The 16862-nt window shown below is 40.4% G+C and overlaps 1 protein-coding gene across 1 annotated transcript in view; it reads left to right on the forward strand.

Annotated features, from left to right (window-relative positions):
• Positions 1-16554, forward strand: part of LOC119352257 (geraniol 8-hydroxylase-like) — a 45869-nt gene extending 29315 nt beyond the window's left edge. Inside the window, exon 2 of the mRNA XM_037618950.1 lies at positions 15949-16554. Coding sequence (XP_037474847.1) covers positions 15949-16554 — 606 coding nt within the window. The remainder of the gene's footprint in view (positions 1-15948) is intronic.
• Positions 16555-16862: the final 308 nt, after the last annotated feature.

Consider the following 16862-nt stretch of genomic DNA (forward strand, 5'->3'; position numbering starts at 1 on the left):
AGTTGGGCCTGTGGTCAGCTGGGCCGAAGCCCGGGGGGGTTTCTCTTCTATTTTTTTTTATCTTTTGTTTTTCTGTTTTATCTCTTTTCTTTTATTTATTTTATTTTCTGTTTTAACTCATTTTAAATTATTTAGACATTTTATAAAAATGGGTTTGTTGCACCATAATTACATTTGTAATATTTAGTACAAACCAAACATTTTTATTTTAATTTTTTGAAAACTTTTATTGTTATCATTAATTTGTATTTGAATTTAGGACCGGTTTTTGTTCTAACGATAAATTAGTAGCAGTAACCGTGGTGACGTGGCACCATTAGCATGGGATCACTGTAGCTTAATTATCCGGGCGTTACATACAGCTAGAACCGTAGCGCCCGACGGGTATCGGCACGGGCGGTGAACACCCAAAGAGAAGGAACCATCACATGATCGCTCCAGTGAGATCCCTGAAGAACCTGCCAGGTATTGTCGAACCTGCCCTCCAACACAACCATGTAGCGAAGGACGTGCTCGTCCTCCTCACTGACACGGTGACATACCACCTCCGCGGTGTCCGGAAGCCTCAGCACTGTCACTGGCCCCAGCGACCGCCAACAAACAAGGATCGGGTCAACGACGGGCTGGCTCCTCACCAACCTACGCCCTTCGAAGGTAGCACATCCCAAAACCATCCCGGCGGAGCCCAGTCCCGGACATGGCCCCTCTGATCAAGCCGGCCTCCTCCGCCAAGTCGACGACGAGGATGCGAGATAGGCATCATCGACGTCGATGCAGGAATAATTGCTTTAACTAAAAAAATAAACTAGTTCTATTAATTTTCTTGCTAAAAATAAACTACTTCGATAGTAAAATAAACTAGTTTTATTAAATCAAGTAGTTCAACTACTAAGAACTTACTATAATAGAATAAAGTAGTACTTACTAAAAATAAACTACTTCTATATATAGTAAAATAAAGTACTTTTATTAATCAACTAGTTCAACTACTAATTAATTAAGCACTTTCTAAGTAGTACTTACTAAAAGTTATCGGGGAGGGGGGGGGTATATCGACAACGACATACCCGATAGAAAATAAGAAGAGGAAGAAGAAGAAAAAAAAGAGGAGAAGAAGAAAGGAATAGAGATGGAGATCGAAGAAAAAAAACAAAAAAAAAAGAGGAGAAGAAGAAGGAATAGAGGAGAAGAAGAAGAAGATCCTCTATTCCTTCTTCTTCTCCTCTTTATTTCTTCTTTTTCATCTTCTTATTTATTTCTCCTCTTCTTCCTCTCCCCTTCTTCTTCTTCTTCTTCTTCTTCTTCTTCTTCTCCTTCTTCCTCTTCTTATTTTCCTTTTTTCTCTCCTTTTTCTTCTAAATATGAACATATACATAAATAACTTTGTTCATACACAATTTTCCTATACATACACAATATGAACATATACATAGATTGACAAAGAAAATTCTATGAACAAAAGAAATCATAAAAATTCTATGAACAAAAATACAACAGAAAAAAATCATAAAAATTCTATGAACAAAATTACAACAGAAAAAATCAGAAAAATTCTATGAAAAAATTGACATATTCTTTGCATATGAACATACAAACATTTGCATATTCAACAATAATATCACCAAAAAATCTAAAGTACACATCTAAATTAATACAACTAAATTACAACAACTAAATTAACTACACATCTAAACAACACATCCAAATTAATACAACTAAATTACAACATCTATATATAGCGGGCATGGCGGCGCAGCGGCAGCGGTGGTGGCGGCGGTGGCCATTATAGGGAGGAGGAGGAGGGGATCGACGGGCAGCGCTCACAGGGTGCGCGGCGACGGCGACGAGGAGGCAGGGCCGGCGGCGTCGGGGCAGGGGTGGCGCGGGGCAGCGACGGCGTCGGTCCAGGGCGGGACGGCGTTAGGGCGGCGCGTCGCAGGCAGGGGCAACGACGGCAACGGCGAGACAGGGAGGCAGCCTGGCGGCGTCGCGGCGGGGGAATGAGGAACTGAACGAAAAATTTACAAGTCCTGCTTATATAGATGAGGCATTGGTCCCGGTTCATGGCACAAACCGGGACCAATGCCCCCTTTAGTCACGGTTGGTGCCACAAGCCGGGACCAAAGGTCAGTTTTCGGCAGCCCAAAAGGCGGAAAGAGGCTACCTTTGGTCCCGGTTCGTGGCACCAACCGGTACCAAACGGGGGCATTTGTACCGGTTGGTGCCACGAACCGGTTCCAATGCCCCCCTTTAGTCCCGGTTGGTGGCACCAACCGGGACCAAAGGCCTCGTTCTGCCCGTGCCCAAATGTTTAGTCCCACCTCACTAGTTGAGAGGGGCGCGCAGTGGCTTATAAGCCCCACTGCCGCACCCCTCTCGAGCTCCTCTCCATTGCAAGCTTTCGGGCCTAATTGTCACTGGTATGCCCGATGGGCCTACTGGGCCTTCTGCGGGCCTGAATCCTGGCCCATGGATGGGTTTCTAGTCGTATTGAGGCCGTGGAGGCCGAGTAGGTGGCATATTTTTTTATTTTTTCCCTGTTTTTTGTTTTCTTTTTTGCTTTATTTATTTTGTTTTGTTTCTACTTACAACAAAAAACTTATTTTATTTTATTTTGTTATTAAAGTTTCTAACAAAAAAAGTTCTTTATGAAAATTCTTTTTTCTTTTAATGATTTTGAACAGAAAATACTTTGATAATTTTAGTTTCAATAATACTAGAGGTTGCTTATAATGTTTTGAACAAAAAATACTTTGATAATTTTAGTTTCATAAATTTTATTTATGTTATTAAAGTTTATTTTATTTTATTTTGTTTTGTTTCTACTTATATATTTTATTAATGTTTATATTATTTTGTTTCTAATTACTTATTTAATTTATTTTATGATAATTCTTTTGCTATTAAAGTTTGTAACAAAAAAGTTCTTTATGAAAATTCTATATAATTTTAGTTGCATAAATTCTATATAATTTTAGTTTCAATAATACTAGAGGTTTATAAAATGCAACATTCAAAGCATTTCAACAAAACATTCAAAGCATTTCAACAAAACGGACAATCTGTTTCGAGATATCAGGGTTTCATACGGAAACTCGTCTGTTACAACATGCATTTCAAATGAACTAGGAAAAGGTTGAAAGTTGGCATGGTATCATCATAATAGTTGTGGACAGAAAGTCTTCACTTTTTCTTCGCTTGTGTGCTTTGCTTATTGCGCCGTAACCATGGATAATCTTCATCATTTATCAGGATGCTTGGGTCAGCCTTGACTTTGAAGGGAGGAATTTCATGAAACTTTTCATAATCTTCGGACATGTCTGTCTTGCCCTCCACTCCCACGATGTCCCTTTTTCCTGAAAGAACAATGTGGCGCTTTGGCTCGTCGTATGATGTATTCGCTTCCTTATGTTTTCTTTTTCTTGGTTTGGTAGACATGTCCTTCACATAGATAACCTGTGCCACATCATTGGCTAGGACGAACGGTTCATTAGTGTACCCAAGATTGTTCAGATCCACTGTTGACATTCCGTACTGTGGGTCTACCTGTACCCCGCCTCCTGACAGATTGACCCATTTGCACTTAAACAAAGGGACCTTAAAATTATGCCCGTAGTCCAGTTCCCATATGTCCACTATGTAAACATAATATGTGTCCTTTCCCCTCTCAGTTGCTGCATCAAAGCGGACACCGCTGTTTTGGTTCGTACTCTTTTGATCTTGGGCGATTGTGTAAAATGTATTCCCATTTATCTCCTATCCTTTGTAAGTCAATACAGTCGAAGATGGTCCCTGGATAACGAGTACAGCTCATCACAAACAGTGTTGTCACCTCTGAGACGTGTTTCCAACCAACTGCTGAAAGTCATGATGTGTTTACATGTAATCCAGTCGTCACACTGCTCCGGGTGTTTGGAGCGCAGACTGTTCTTGTGTTCATCGATATACGGGGTCACCAAGGTAGAGTTCTGTAGAACTGTGTAGTGTGCTTGAGACCAAGAATGCCCGTCCTTGCATATTATTGAGTCTGCTCCTAGCGTGCCTTTTCCAGTCAGTCTCCCATCATACCGCGATTTAGGGAGACCTATCTTCTTAAGCCCAGGAATGAAGTCAACACAAAACCCAATGACATCCTCTGTTTGATGGCCCATGGAGATGCTTCCTTCTGGCCTAGCACGGTTACGAACATATTTCTTTAGGACTCCCATGAACCTCTCAAAGGGGAACATATTGTGTAGAAATACGGGGCCCAAAATGACAATCTCGTCGACAAGATGAACTAGGATGTTGCTACCTCTTGAGCACTGCGTTGGTTTTCCCCGAAGAGGAAGGGATGATGCAGCAAAGTAGCGTAAGTATTTCCCTCAGTTTCTGAGAACCAAGGTATCAATCCAGTAGGAGGCTACGCGCGAGTCCCTCGCACCTGCACAAAACAAATAAATCCTCGCAACCAACGCGATAAGGGGTTGTCAATCCCTACACGGCCACTTAAGAGAGTGAGATCTGATAGATATGATAAGATAATATTTTTGGTATTTTTGTGATAAAGATGCAAAGTAAAATAAAAGCAAAGTAAATAGCAAAGGAAATAACTAAGTAGTAGGAGATTAATATGATAAAGATAGACCCGGGGGCCATAGGTTTCACTAGTGGCTTCTCTCGAGAGCATAAGTATTCTACGGTGGGTGAACAAATTACTGTTGAGCAATTGACAGAATTGAGCATAGTTATGAGAATATCTAGGTATGATCATGTATATAGGCATCATGTCCGAGACAAGTGGACCGACTCCTGCCTGCATCTACTACTATTACTCCACTCATCGACCGCTATCCAGCATGCATCTAGAGTATTAAGTTAATGAAAACAGAGTAACGCCCTGAGCAAGATGACATGATGTAGAGGGATAAACTCATGCAATATGATGAAAACCCCATCTTGTTATCCTCGATGGCAAAAATACAATGCGTGCCTTGCTGCCCCTACTGTCACTGGGAAAGGACACCGCAAGATTGAACCCAAAGCTAAGCACTTCTCCCATTGCAAGAAAGATCAGTCTAGTAGGCCAAACCAAACTGATAATTCGAAGAGACTTGCAAAGATAACCAATCATACATAAAAGAATTCAGAGAAGATTCAAATATTGTTCATAGATATACTTGATCATAAACCCACAATTCATCGGTCTCAACAAACACACCGCAAAAAGAAGATTACATCGAATAGATCTCCACAAGAGAAGGGGAGAACATTGTATTGAGATCCAAAAAGAGAGAAGAAGCCATCTAGCTACTAACTATGGACCCGTAGGTCTGAGGTGAACTACTCACACTTCATTAGAGGGGCTATGGTGTTGATGTAGAAGCCCTCCGTGATCGATGCCCCCTCCGGCGGAGCTCCGGAACAGGCCCCAAGATGGGATCTCGTGGATACAAAAAGTTGCGGCGATGGAATTAGGGCTTTGGCTCCGTATCTAATCGTTTGGGGGTACGTAGGTATATATAGGAGAAAGGAGTACATCGGTGGAGCAACAGGGGGCCCACGAGGGTGGAGGGTGCGCCTGGGGGGGTAGGCGCGCCCCCTACCTTGTGGCCTCCTCTTTTGTGTCTTGACGTAGGGTCCAAGTCTCCTGGGTCTTGTTCGTTGAGGAAATCACATTCCCGAAGGTTTCATTCCGTTTGGACTTCGTTTGATATTTCTTTTCTTCGAAACCCTAAAACAGGCAAAAAATAACAATTCTGGGCTAGGCCTCCGGCTAATAGGTTAGTCCCAAAAATAATATGAAAGTGGATAATAAAGCCCAATAATGTCCAAAACAGTAGATAATATAGCATGGGGCAATAAAAAATTATAGATACGTTGGAGACGTATCAAGCATCCCCAAGCTTAATTCCTGCTCGTCCTCGAGTAAGTAAACGATAAAAACATAATTTTTGATGCGGAGTGCTACTTGGCATAATTTTAATGTAATTCTTCTTAATTGTGGTATGAATATTCAGATCCGAAAGATTCAAGATAAAAGTTTAATATTGACATATAAATAATAATACTTCAAGCATACTAACAAAGCAATCATGTCTTCTCGAAATAATATGGCCAAACAAAGTTATCCCTACAAAATCATAGAGTCTGGCTATGCTCTATCTTCACCACACAAAATATTTAAATCATGCACAACCCCGATGACAAGCCAAGCAATTGTTTCATACTTTTGGTGTTCTCAAACTTTTTCAAACTTCACGCAATACATGAGCGTGAGCCATGGATATAGCACTATAAGTGGAATAGAATGGTGGTTGTGGGGAAGGAAAAAAGGGAGAAGATAGTCTCACATCAACTAGGCGTATCAACGGGCTATGGAGATGCCTATCAGTAGATATCAATGTGAGTGAGTAGGGATTGCCATGCAACGGATGCACTAGAGCTATAAGTATATCAAAGCTCAACAAAAGAAACTAAGTGGGTGTGCATCCAACTTGCTTGCTCATGAAGACCTAGGGCATTTTGAGGAAGCCCATCATTGGAATATACAAGCCAAGTTCTATAATGAAAGGTTCCCACTAGTATATGAAAGTGATAACATAGGAGACTCTCTATCATGAATATCATGGTGCTACTTTGAAGCACAAGTGTGGTAAAAGGATAGTAACATTGTCCCTTCTCTCTTTTTCTCTCATTTTTTTATTTTTTTATTTTTTATTTGTTCCTTTTCTCTTTTTATGGCCTATTTTCTTTCTCTCTTTTTTATTTTTCCTCCGGAGTCTCATCCCGACTTGTGGGGGAATCATAGTCTCCATCATCCTTTCCTCACTGGGACAATGCTCTAATAATGATGATCATCACACTTTTATTTTTCTTACAACTCAACAATTACAACTCGATACTTAGAACAAAATATGACTCTATATGAATGCCTCCGGCGGTGTACCGGGATATGCAATTAATCAAGAGTGACATGTATGAAAGAATTATTAATGGTGGCTTTGCCACAAATATGATGTCAACTACATGATCATGCTAAGCAATATGACAATGATGGGGTGTGTCATAATAAACGGAACGGTGGAAAGTTGCATGGCAATATATCTCGGAATGGCTATGGAAATGCCATAATAGGTAGGTAAGGTGGCTGTTTTGAGGAAGGTATATGGTGGGTGTATGATACCGGCGAAAGGTGCGCGGTATTAGAGAGGCTAGCAAAGGTGGAAGGGTGAGAAAAGTGTGTATAATCCATGGACTCAACATTAGTCATAAAGAACTCATATACTTATTGCAAAAATCTACAAGTTATCAAAGCAAAATATTACGCGCATGCTCCTAGGGGGATAGATTGGTAGGAAAAGAACATCGCTCGTCCCCGACCGCCACTCATAAGGAAGACAATCAAAAAATAAATCATGCTCCGACTTCATCATATAACGGTTCACCATACGTGCATGCTACGGGAATCACAAACTTTAACACAAGTATTTCTCAAATTCACAACTACTCAACTAGCATAACTTTAATATCACCATCTTCATTTCTCAAAACAATTATCAAGTATCAAACTTCTCATAGCATTCAACACACTCATAAGGAAGTTCTTTTATTATTCTTGAATACCAAGCATATTGGGATTATTTATGTAAATTACCATGCTATTTAAGACTCTCAAAATAATCTAAGTGAAGCATGAGATATCAATAGTTTCTATAAAGCAAACCCACCACCGTGCTCTAAAAATATATAAGTGAAGTACAAGAGCAAAACTATATAACTCGAATGATATAAGCGAAGCACATAGAGTATTCTAACAAATTCCAAATAATGTATGGCTCTCTCAAAAGGTGTGTACAGAAAGGATGATTGTGGTAAACTAAAAAAATAAAGACTCAAATCACACAACATGCTCCAAGCAAAACACATATCATGTGGTGAATAAAAATATAGCTCCATGTAAAGTTACCGATAGAAGTAGACGAAAAGAGGGGATGCCTTCCGGGGCATCCCCAATCTTTGGCTTTTAGGTGTCCTTAGATTATCTTGGGGGTGCCATGGGCATCCCCAAGCTTAGGCTCTTGCCCCTCCTTGTTCCATAATCCATCAAATCTTTACCCAAAACTTGAAAACTTCACAACACAAAACTTAAAGTAGAAAATATCATGAGCTCCGTTAGCGAAAGAAAATAAAAGACTACTTCAAGGTACTGTAATGTATTCATTATTTATTTATATTGGTGTTAAACCTAATTTATTCCAACTTCTCTATGGTTCATAAACTATTTTACTATCCATAGATTCATCGAAATAAGTAAACAACACACGAAAAACAGAATCTGTCAAAAACAGAACAGTCTGTAGTAATCTGTAGCTAGCGCAAGATCTGGAACCCCAAAAATTCTAAAATAAATTTCTTGACTTGAGGAATTTATCTATTAATCATCTGAAAAAAGAATTAACTAAATAGAACCTTCAAAATAAAAATGGCATCAGTTCTCGTGAGTGCTAAAGTTTCTGTTGTTTACAGCAAGTGTAACAAGACTTTCCCCAAGTCTTCCCAACGGTTCTACTTGGCAAAAACACTAATTATACACAAAAAACACAACCAAAACAGAGGCTAGATAAATTATTTATTACTAAACAGGAGCAAAAAGCAAGGAATAAAAATAAAATTGGGTTGCCTCCCAACAAGCGCTATTTTTAACGCCCCTAGCTAGGCATAACAAGCAAGGATAGATCTAGGTATTGCCATCTTTGGTAGGCAATCCATAAGTGGCTCTCATAATAGATTCATAAGGTAATTTAAATTTCTTTCTAGGAAAGTGTTCCATACCTTTCCTTAATGGAAATTGGAATCTAATATTTCCTTTCTTCATATCAATAATTGCACCAATCGTTCTAAGGAAAGGTCTACCAAGAATAATAGGACATGAAGGATTGCAATCTATGTCAAGAACAATAAAATCTACTGGCACATAATTCCTATTTGCAACAATAATAACATCATTATTTTGTTCCCATAGGTTTCTTAATAGTGGAATCCACAAGGTGCAAGTTTAGAGAACAATCATCAAAATCATGAAAACCTAACAAATCACACAAAGTCTTCGGAATCATGGAAACACTAGCACCCAAATCACATAAATCATAGCATTCATGATCTTTAATTTTAATTTTAATAGTTGGTTCCCACTAATCATAAAGTTTTCTAGGGATAGAAACTTCCAATTCAAGTTTTTATTCATAAGATTGCATCAAGGCATCAACGATATGTTTAGTAAACGCTTTATTTTGACTATAAGCGTGAGGAGAATTTAGCATGGATTGCAACAAGGAAATACAATCAATCAAAGAGCAATTTTCATAGTTAAATTCCTTGAAATCTATAATAGTGGGTTTAGCAACATCTAGGGTTTTAATTTCTTCAATCCCACTTTTATCAATTTTAGCATCAAGATCAAAAAATTCTGAATTCTTGGAACGCCTACTAGGTAAAGGTGGATCATATTAAGTCCCATCATTATCAAGATTCATATTGAAAAACAAAGATTTAATATGGGACACATCAATAACTTTTAGATCTTCATCTTTATTTTCATAGGAACTAGAAGAACACGCTCTTATAAAGGCATCTTTCTTAGCACGCATCCTAGCGATTCTTTCTTTGCACTCATCAATGGAAATTCTCATGGCTTTGAGAGACTCATTGAAATCATGCTTAGGTGGAATAGATCTAAGTTTCAAGGAATCAACATCAAGATAAATTCTATCAACGTTCCTAGCCAACTCATCAATCTTAAGCAACTTTTCTTCAAACAAAGCATTAAAATTCTTTTGCGAAGTAATAAATTCTTTAATATTAGATTCAAAATCAGAGGGCATATTATTATAATTTCCATAAGAATTGTTGTAGGAATTACCATAATTATCAGAGGGGTTACTAGGATAAGGCCTAGGATTGAAATTTCCTCTATATGCGTTGTTACCAAAATTGTTCATACCAATAAAATTCACATCCATAGATTCATTATTATTCTCAATCAAAGTAGACAAGGGCATATCATTAGGATCAGAAGAAACACTCTTACTAAAAAATAATTTCATAAGTTCATCCATCTTTCCACTCAAAACATTAATTTCTTCTATCGCATGCACCTTTTTATTAGTAGATCCTTCAGTATGCCATTGAGAATAATTAACCATAATATTATCTAGGAGTTTAGTAGCTTCTCCTAAAGTGATTTCCATGAAAGGGCCTCTCGTGGCCGAATCTAAAAGATTTCTAGAAGCAAAATTCAATCTGGCATAAAAATTTTGTATAATCATCCACAAATTTAAACCATGAGTAGGGCAATTACGTATCATTAGTTTCATTCTCTCCCAAGCTTGTGCAACATGTTCATGATCAAGTTCTTAAAATTCATAATATCGTTTCTAAGAGAGATGATCTTAGCGGGAGGAAAATACTTAGAGATAAAAGCATCTTTGCACTTGTTCCATGAATCAATACTATTTTTAGGCAAAGACGAAAACCAAGCTTTAGCATGATCTCTAAGCGAAAAAGGAAATAGCTTCAATTTAACAATATCATTATCCACATCTTTCTTCTTTTGCATATCACACAAATCAACGAAGCTATTTAGATGGGTAGCGGCATCTTCACTAGGAAGGCCGGAAAATGGATCTTTCTTGACAAGATTCAGCAAAGCAGTATTAATTTCACAAGATTCAGCATCGGTAAGAGGAGCAATCGGAGTGCTAATAAAATCATTGTTGTTGGTATTGGTGAAGTCACACAATTTAGTGTTATCTTGAGCCATCGTGACAAACAAGCAAACTAACACACAAGCAAACAAAAAGCAAGCGGGCAAAAAAGAGGCAAATAGAGAAAGATAGGGAGGATAGAGAGAGGGGGCGATTAAAACGGCAAGGGTGAAGTGGGCGAGAGGAAAATGAGAGGCAAATGGCAAATAATGTAATGCGGGAGATAAGGGTATGTGATGGGAACTTGGTATATTGACTTTTGCGTAGGCCTCCCCGGTAACAGCGCCAAAAATCCTTCTTGCTACCTCTTGAGCACCGCGTTGGTTTTCCCCGAAGAGGAAGGGATGATGCGGCAAAGTAGCGTTAGTATTTCCCTTAGTTTTTGAGAACCAAGGTATCCATCCAGTAGGAGGCTACGCGTGAGTCCCTCGCACCTGCACAAAACAAATAAATCCTCGCAACCAACGCGATAAGGGGTTGTCAATCCCTACACGGCCACTTACGAGAGTGAGATCTGATAGATATGATAAGATAATATTTTTGGTATTTTTGTGATAAAGATGCAAAGTAAAATAAAAGCAAAGTAAAAAGCAAAGGAAATAACTAAGTAGTAGGAGATTAATATGATGAAGATAGATCCGGGGGCCATAGGTTTCACTAGTGGCTTCTCTCGAGAGCATAAGTATTCTACGGTGGGTGAACAAATTACTGTTGAGCAATTGACAAAATTGAGCATAGTTATGAGAATATCTAGGTATGATCATGTATATAGGCATCACATCCGAGACAAGTAGACCGACTCCTGCCTGCATCTACTACTATTACTCCACTCATCGACCGCTATCCAGCATGCATCTAGAGTATTAAGTTAATGAAAACAGAGTAACGCCTTAAGCAAGATAAGCTAAGCACTTCTCCCATTGCAAGAAAGATCAATCTAGTAGGCCAAACCAAACCGATAATTTGAAGAGACTTGCAAAGATAACCAATCATACATAAAAGAATTCAGAGAAGATTCAAATTTCATAGATAGACTTGATCATAAACCCACAATTCATCGGTCTCAACAAACACACCGCAAAAACAAGATTACATTGAATAGATCTCCACAAGAGAGGGGGAGAATATTGTATTGAGATCCAAAAAGAGAGAAGAAGCCATGTAGCTTCTAACTATGGACCCGTAGGTATGAGGTGAACTACTCACAATTCATCGAAGGGGCTATGGTGTTGATGTAGAAGACCTCCGTGATCGATGCCCCCTCCGGCGGAGCTCCGGAACAGGCCCCAAGATGGGATCTCGTGGATACAGAAAGTTGCGGTGGTGGAATTAGGGTTTTGGCTCTGTATCTGATCGTTTGGGGGTACATAGGTATATATAGGAGAAAGAAGTACGTCGGTGGAGCAACAGGGGGCCCACGAGGGTGGAGGGCACGCCTGGGGGTGGTAGGCGCGCCCCCTACCTCGTGGCCTCCTCTTTTGTGTCTTGACATAGGGTCCAAGTTTCCTGGGTCTTGTTCGTTGAGAAAATCACGTTTCCGAAGGTTTCATTCCGTTTGGACTCCGTTTGATATTCCTTTTCTTCGAAACCCTAAAACAGGCAAAAAAACAGCAATTCTGGGTTGGGCCTCCGGTTAATAGGTTAGTCCCAAAAATAATATAAAAGTGGATAATAAAGCCTAATAATGTCCAAAACATTAGATAATATAGCATGGAGCAATCAAAAATTATAGATATGTTGGAGACGTATCAGACATGCGTCATGATATTGAAGAAGGATGGTGGGAACACCAGCTCGAAACTGACAAGACATTGCGCCACATCACTCCTTAGCCTTGGTATGTTATCTGGATCGATCATCTTCTGAGAGATTGCATTGAGGAATGCACATAGCTTCACAATGGCTAATCAGATGTTTTCCGGTAGAAGCCCCCTCAATGCAACCAGAAGTAGTTGCGTCATAATGATGTGGCAGTCATGAGACTTCAGGTTCTGGAACTTTTTCTCTGGAATATTTATTATTCCCTTTATATTCGACGAGAAGCCAATCAGGACCTTCATACTGAGCAGGCATTCAAAAAAGATTTCCTTCTCTTCTTTGGTAAGAGCGTAGCTGGTAGGACCTTCATACTGCTTTGGAGGCATGCCGTCTTTTTCGTGCAAACGTTGCAGGTCCTCCCGTGCCTCAGTTGTATCTTTTGTCTTCCCATACACGCCCAAGAAGCCTAACAGGTTCACGCAAAGATTCTTCGTCACGTGCATCACGTCGATTGAAGAGCGTACCTCTAGCTCTTTCCAGTAGGGTAGGTCCCAAAATATAGATTTCTTCTTCCACATGGGTGCGCGTCCCTCAGCGTCATTTGGAACAGCTAGTCCGCCGGGACCCTTTCCAAATATTACATGTAAATCAGAGACCATATCAAGTACGTGATCACCGGTACGCATGGCGGGATTCTACCGGTGATCTGCCTCGCCTTTGAAATGCTTGCCTTTCTTTCGACATTGATGGTTGGTCGGGAGAAATTGACGATGGCCCAGATACACATTCTTCCTGCATCTATCTAGGTATATACTTTTGGTGTCAGCTAAACAATGCATGCATGAGTGGTATCCCTTGTTTGTCTGTCCTGAAAGGTTATTGAGAGCGGGCCAATCGTTGATGGTTACAAACAGCAATGCATGCAGGTTAAATTCCACCTGTTTGTGCTCATCCCACGCACGTACACCGTTTCCATTCCACAGCTGTAAAAGTTCTTCAACAAATGGCCTTAGGTACACATCAATGTCGTTGCCGGGTTGCTTAGGGCCTTGGATGAGAATTGGCATCATAATGAACTTCCGCTTCATGCACATGCAAGGAGGAAGGTTATACATACATAGAGTCACGGGCCAGTTGCTGTGATTGCTGCTCTGCTCCCCGAAAGGATTAATGCCATCCGCGCTTAAACCAAACCATATGTTCCTTGGGTCACCTGCAAACTGAGCCCAGTACTTTCTCTCGATATTTCTCCACTGCGACCCATTAGCGGGTGCTCTCAACTTCCCGTCTTTCTTACGGTCCTCACTGTGCCATCGCATCAACTTGGCATGCTCTTCGTTTCTGAACAGTCGTTTCAACCGTGGTATTATAGGAGCAGACGACATCACCTTCGCAGGAACCCTCTTCCTGCGGGGCTCGCCCTCAACATCACCAGGGTCATCTCGTCTGATCTTATACCGCAATGCACCACATACCAGGCATGCGTTCAAATCCTTGTACGCATCGCGCTAGAGGATGCAGTCATTAGGGCATGCATGTATCTTCTCCACCTCCAATCCTAGAGGGCGTACGACCTTCTTTGCTACGTACGTACTGTGAGGCAATTCGTTATCCTTTGGAAGCTTCTTCTTCAATATTTTCAGTAGCTTCTCAAATCCTTTGTCAGGCACATCATTCTCTGCCTTCCACTGCAGCAATTCCAGTACAGTACCGAGCTTTGTGTTGTCATCTTCGCAATTGGGATACAACCCTTTTTTGTGATCCTCTAACATGCGATCGAACTTCAGCTTCTCCTTTTCACTTTCGCACTTTTGCCTTGCATCAACAATGACCCGGCGGAGATCATCATCGTGCATATCGTCTGGTTCCTCTTGATCTTCAGCTTCCCCCGTTGCAGCATCACTGTATTCAGGGGGCACATAGTTGTCATCATCCTCTTCTTCTTCGTTGTCTTCCATCATAACCCCTATTTCTCCGTGCTTCGTCCAAACATTATAGTGTGGCATGAAACCCTTATAAAGCAGGTGGGTGTGAAGAATTTTCTTGTCAGATTAAGACCTCGTATTCCCACAATCAGGGCATGGACAACACATAAAACCATTATGCTTGTTTGCCTCAGCCACTTCAAGAAATTTACGGACGCCCTTAATGTACTCGGAGGTTTGTCTGTCACCGTACATCCATTGCGGGTTCATCTGCGTGCATTATATATAATTATGTGTGTCAAAAGTAAGAAAATTAGACAAGTACCTATCTAAAGTAAGATTTTTTTTCTTTCAGAAAGAAGATAAGAACAAGAGGCTCACCACGGTGGTACCGGCAACAAGATCGGCGCGGGCGATTGACGGCGGTGAAGACGAAGATGGGGCGTGACGGACCGCTAAACCTAGACAAATCTCGGAAAAAATGGAGCTCCGAGGTCGAGATTCGAGAGGAGAAAGCTTAACTAATGTGGCTCAGGCATTTCATCGAACACCTCACATGCATAAGAGGTGAGCTAGAGCACCCAAATGCCCTTCCTCGTCGGCTAGCAAAAAACAGAGCACTGTGGAGTGCTCTGCTTGCCGGTAGTGGGGTATGTATAGGAAACTCATTGCTCCTGGTTCGTGGCTGGAACCAGGGCTAAAGCCCAGCCTTCTGTCCTGGTTCGAGCCAAGAACCGGGACCTATGTTTGTGGGCCAGGAGCGAGGCCCATTGGTCCCGGTTCGTGCAAAGAACCAGGACAAATGGGCCAAGACGAACCGGGACCAATGCCCATGAGGCCCCGGCCGGCCCCTGGGCTCACGAACCGGGATGAATGCATCCATTGGTCCTCGATCGTGGCAGAACCGGGACTAATGGGCTGGCCAGGCCCGAACGAAAGCCCCTTTTTCTACTAGTGAAGTAATATGGATCAGAGGGAGTATCAGACTTTTTGTTATTTCCCTATGTATGGACAACATTTTGGTGAAATTTTGCAGTACTACTATCCACTCTATTGATGCTATAGGAACACTAATAGTGATAACATCGAAAGTACCATTTGGATACTCATGTAATCATGTTTATGCCTCTAAAATTCAGACAGAATAGTCACACATAATATTTTTACAAGAATCATGCATGGTAGGCTACTCATGTGTTACAAAGAGTACACTAGAATTTTCCTCTATCTAAGAACTGAATCATTTAAAACAAGAATTCCTATGTTTTTCCTTTGTTTCAAACCATGTTTTTTGTATTTTTTACTATACTACAATGAAATGAGTATAAAATCTTATAACACAAATCAATGAGTTGTTTCTTATATAGTTCATCCAAACAGTACCTCTATGTGTAGTTCAAAGAGAATTTAAGTTCCTCTATAGAAAACAATCATTTGTACTCTCTATGTTGTGTTTGTTTAGTGTATCTAAATAGCTATATTGACTAGACAATTGACGTGACATTATATTTGCATGTTAGGATTTGTTCTCTGCTGGTAGTGACACAAGCTCTAGCACGGTGGAATGGGCAATCATGGAGCTTCTCCAAAACCCATCATCAATGTCTAGAGCTTGCAACGAGCTTGCAGAAGTTATAGGATCCAAAATAAACATTGCCGAAGATGATATTGTTCGGTTGCCCTATCTCCAAGCTGTTATAAAAGAGACTTTTAGAATTCATCCTCCTGGCCCGCTCTTGTTGCCACGCAAACCCGAGAGAACATTGCAAATAGCAGGTTACACAATACCTAAAGATTCACGCGTGCTCATAAACATATGGGCGATAGGTCGAGATAATGATGTATGGACTGAACCTAAGAAGTTTATGCCAGAGAGATTCTTGGGTTCAGCAGTTGATTTTAAGGGTGCCGATTTTGAGCTCCTTCCATTTGGTGCCGGATGTCGGATCTACCCTGGAATGCCATTGGCTATTAGGATGGTGCATTTGGTCCTCGCTTCGTTGTTAAATCAATTTAAGTGGAGTCTCCCTATTGAGCTTGAAAGGGATGGGATTGATATGGAAGAAAAGTTTGTCCTATCACTTACGAAGGTCGCGCCTCTTCGTATGGTACCAACACCGATTTGAATTAGAAACAAAATGTGTCCCAACTAAGATTATTTGAAATGTTTTTATTATGTAATAATTCAAATGTATCACCCATGGAATTTATACAATTATTTATGTCACAGTTAAACTTTTACAAAACTTGACTTCCTCGCAGTGCACATGTTGAATGATATGTTGTTTTTACGCGAAGATATGTTGTGTTATAAAGTTGTTGATCCTACAAAGGTATTCATACATGCCATCCTAGCCACCTAGATTATCTTTTTAGGTTTGTATAACACCATGTTGCAAAACAGTAAATGAGTTGCTTAAAAATACAACATTTC

Source organism: Triticum dicoccoides, chromosome 2A, assembly GCF_002162155.2.
Source record: "Triticum dicoccoides isolate Atlit2015 ecotype Zavitan chromosome 2A, WEW_v2.0, whole genome shotgun sequence".
NCBI lineage: Eukaryota > Viridiplantae > Streptophyta > Magnoliopsida > Poales > Poaceae > Triticum > Triticum dicoccoides.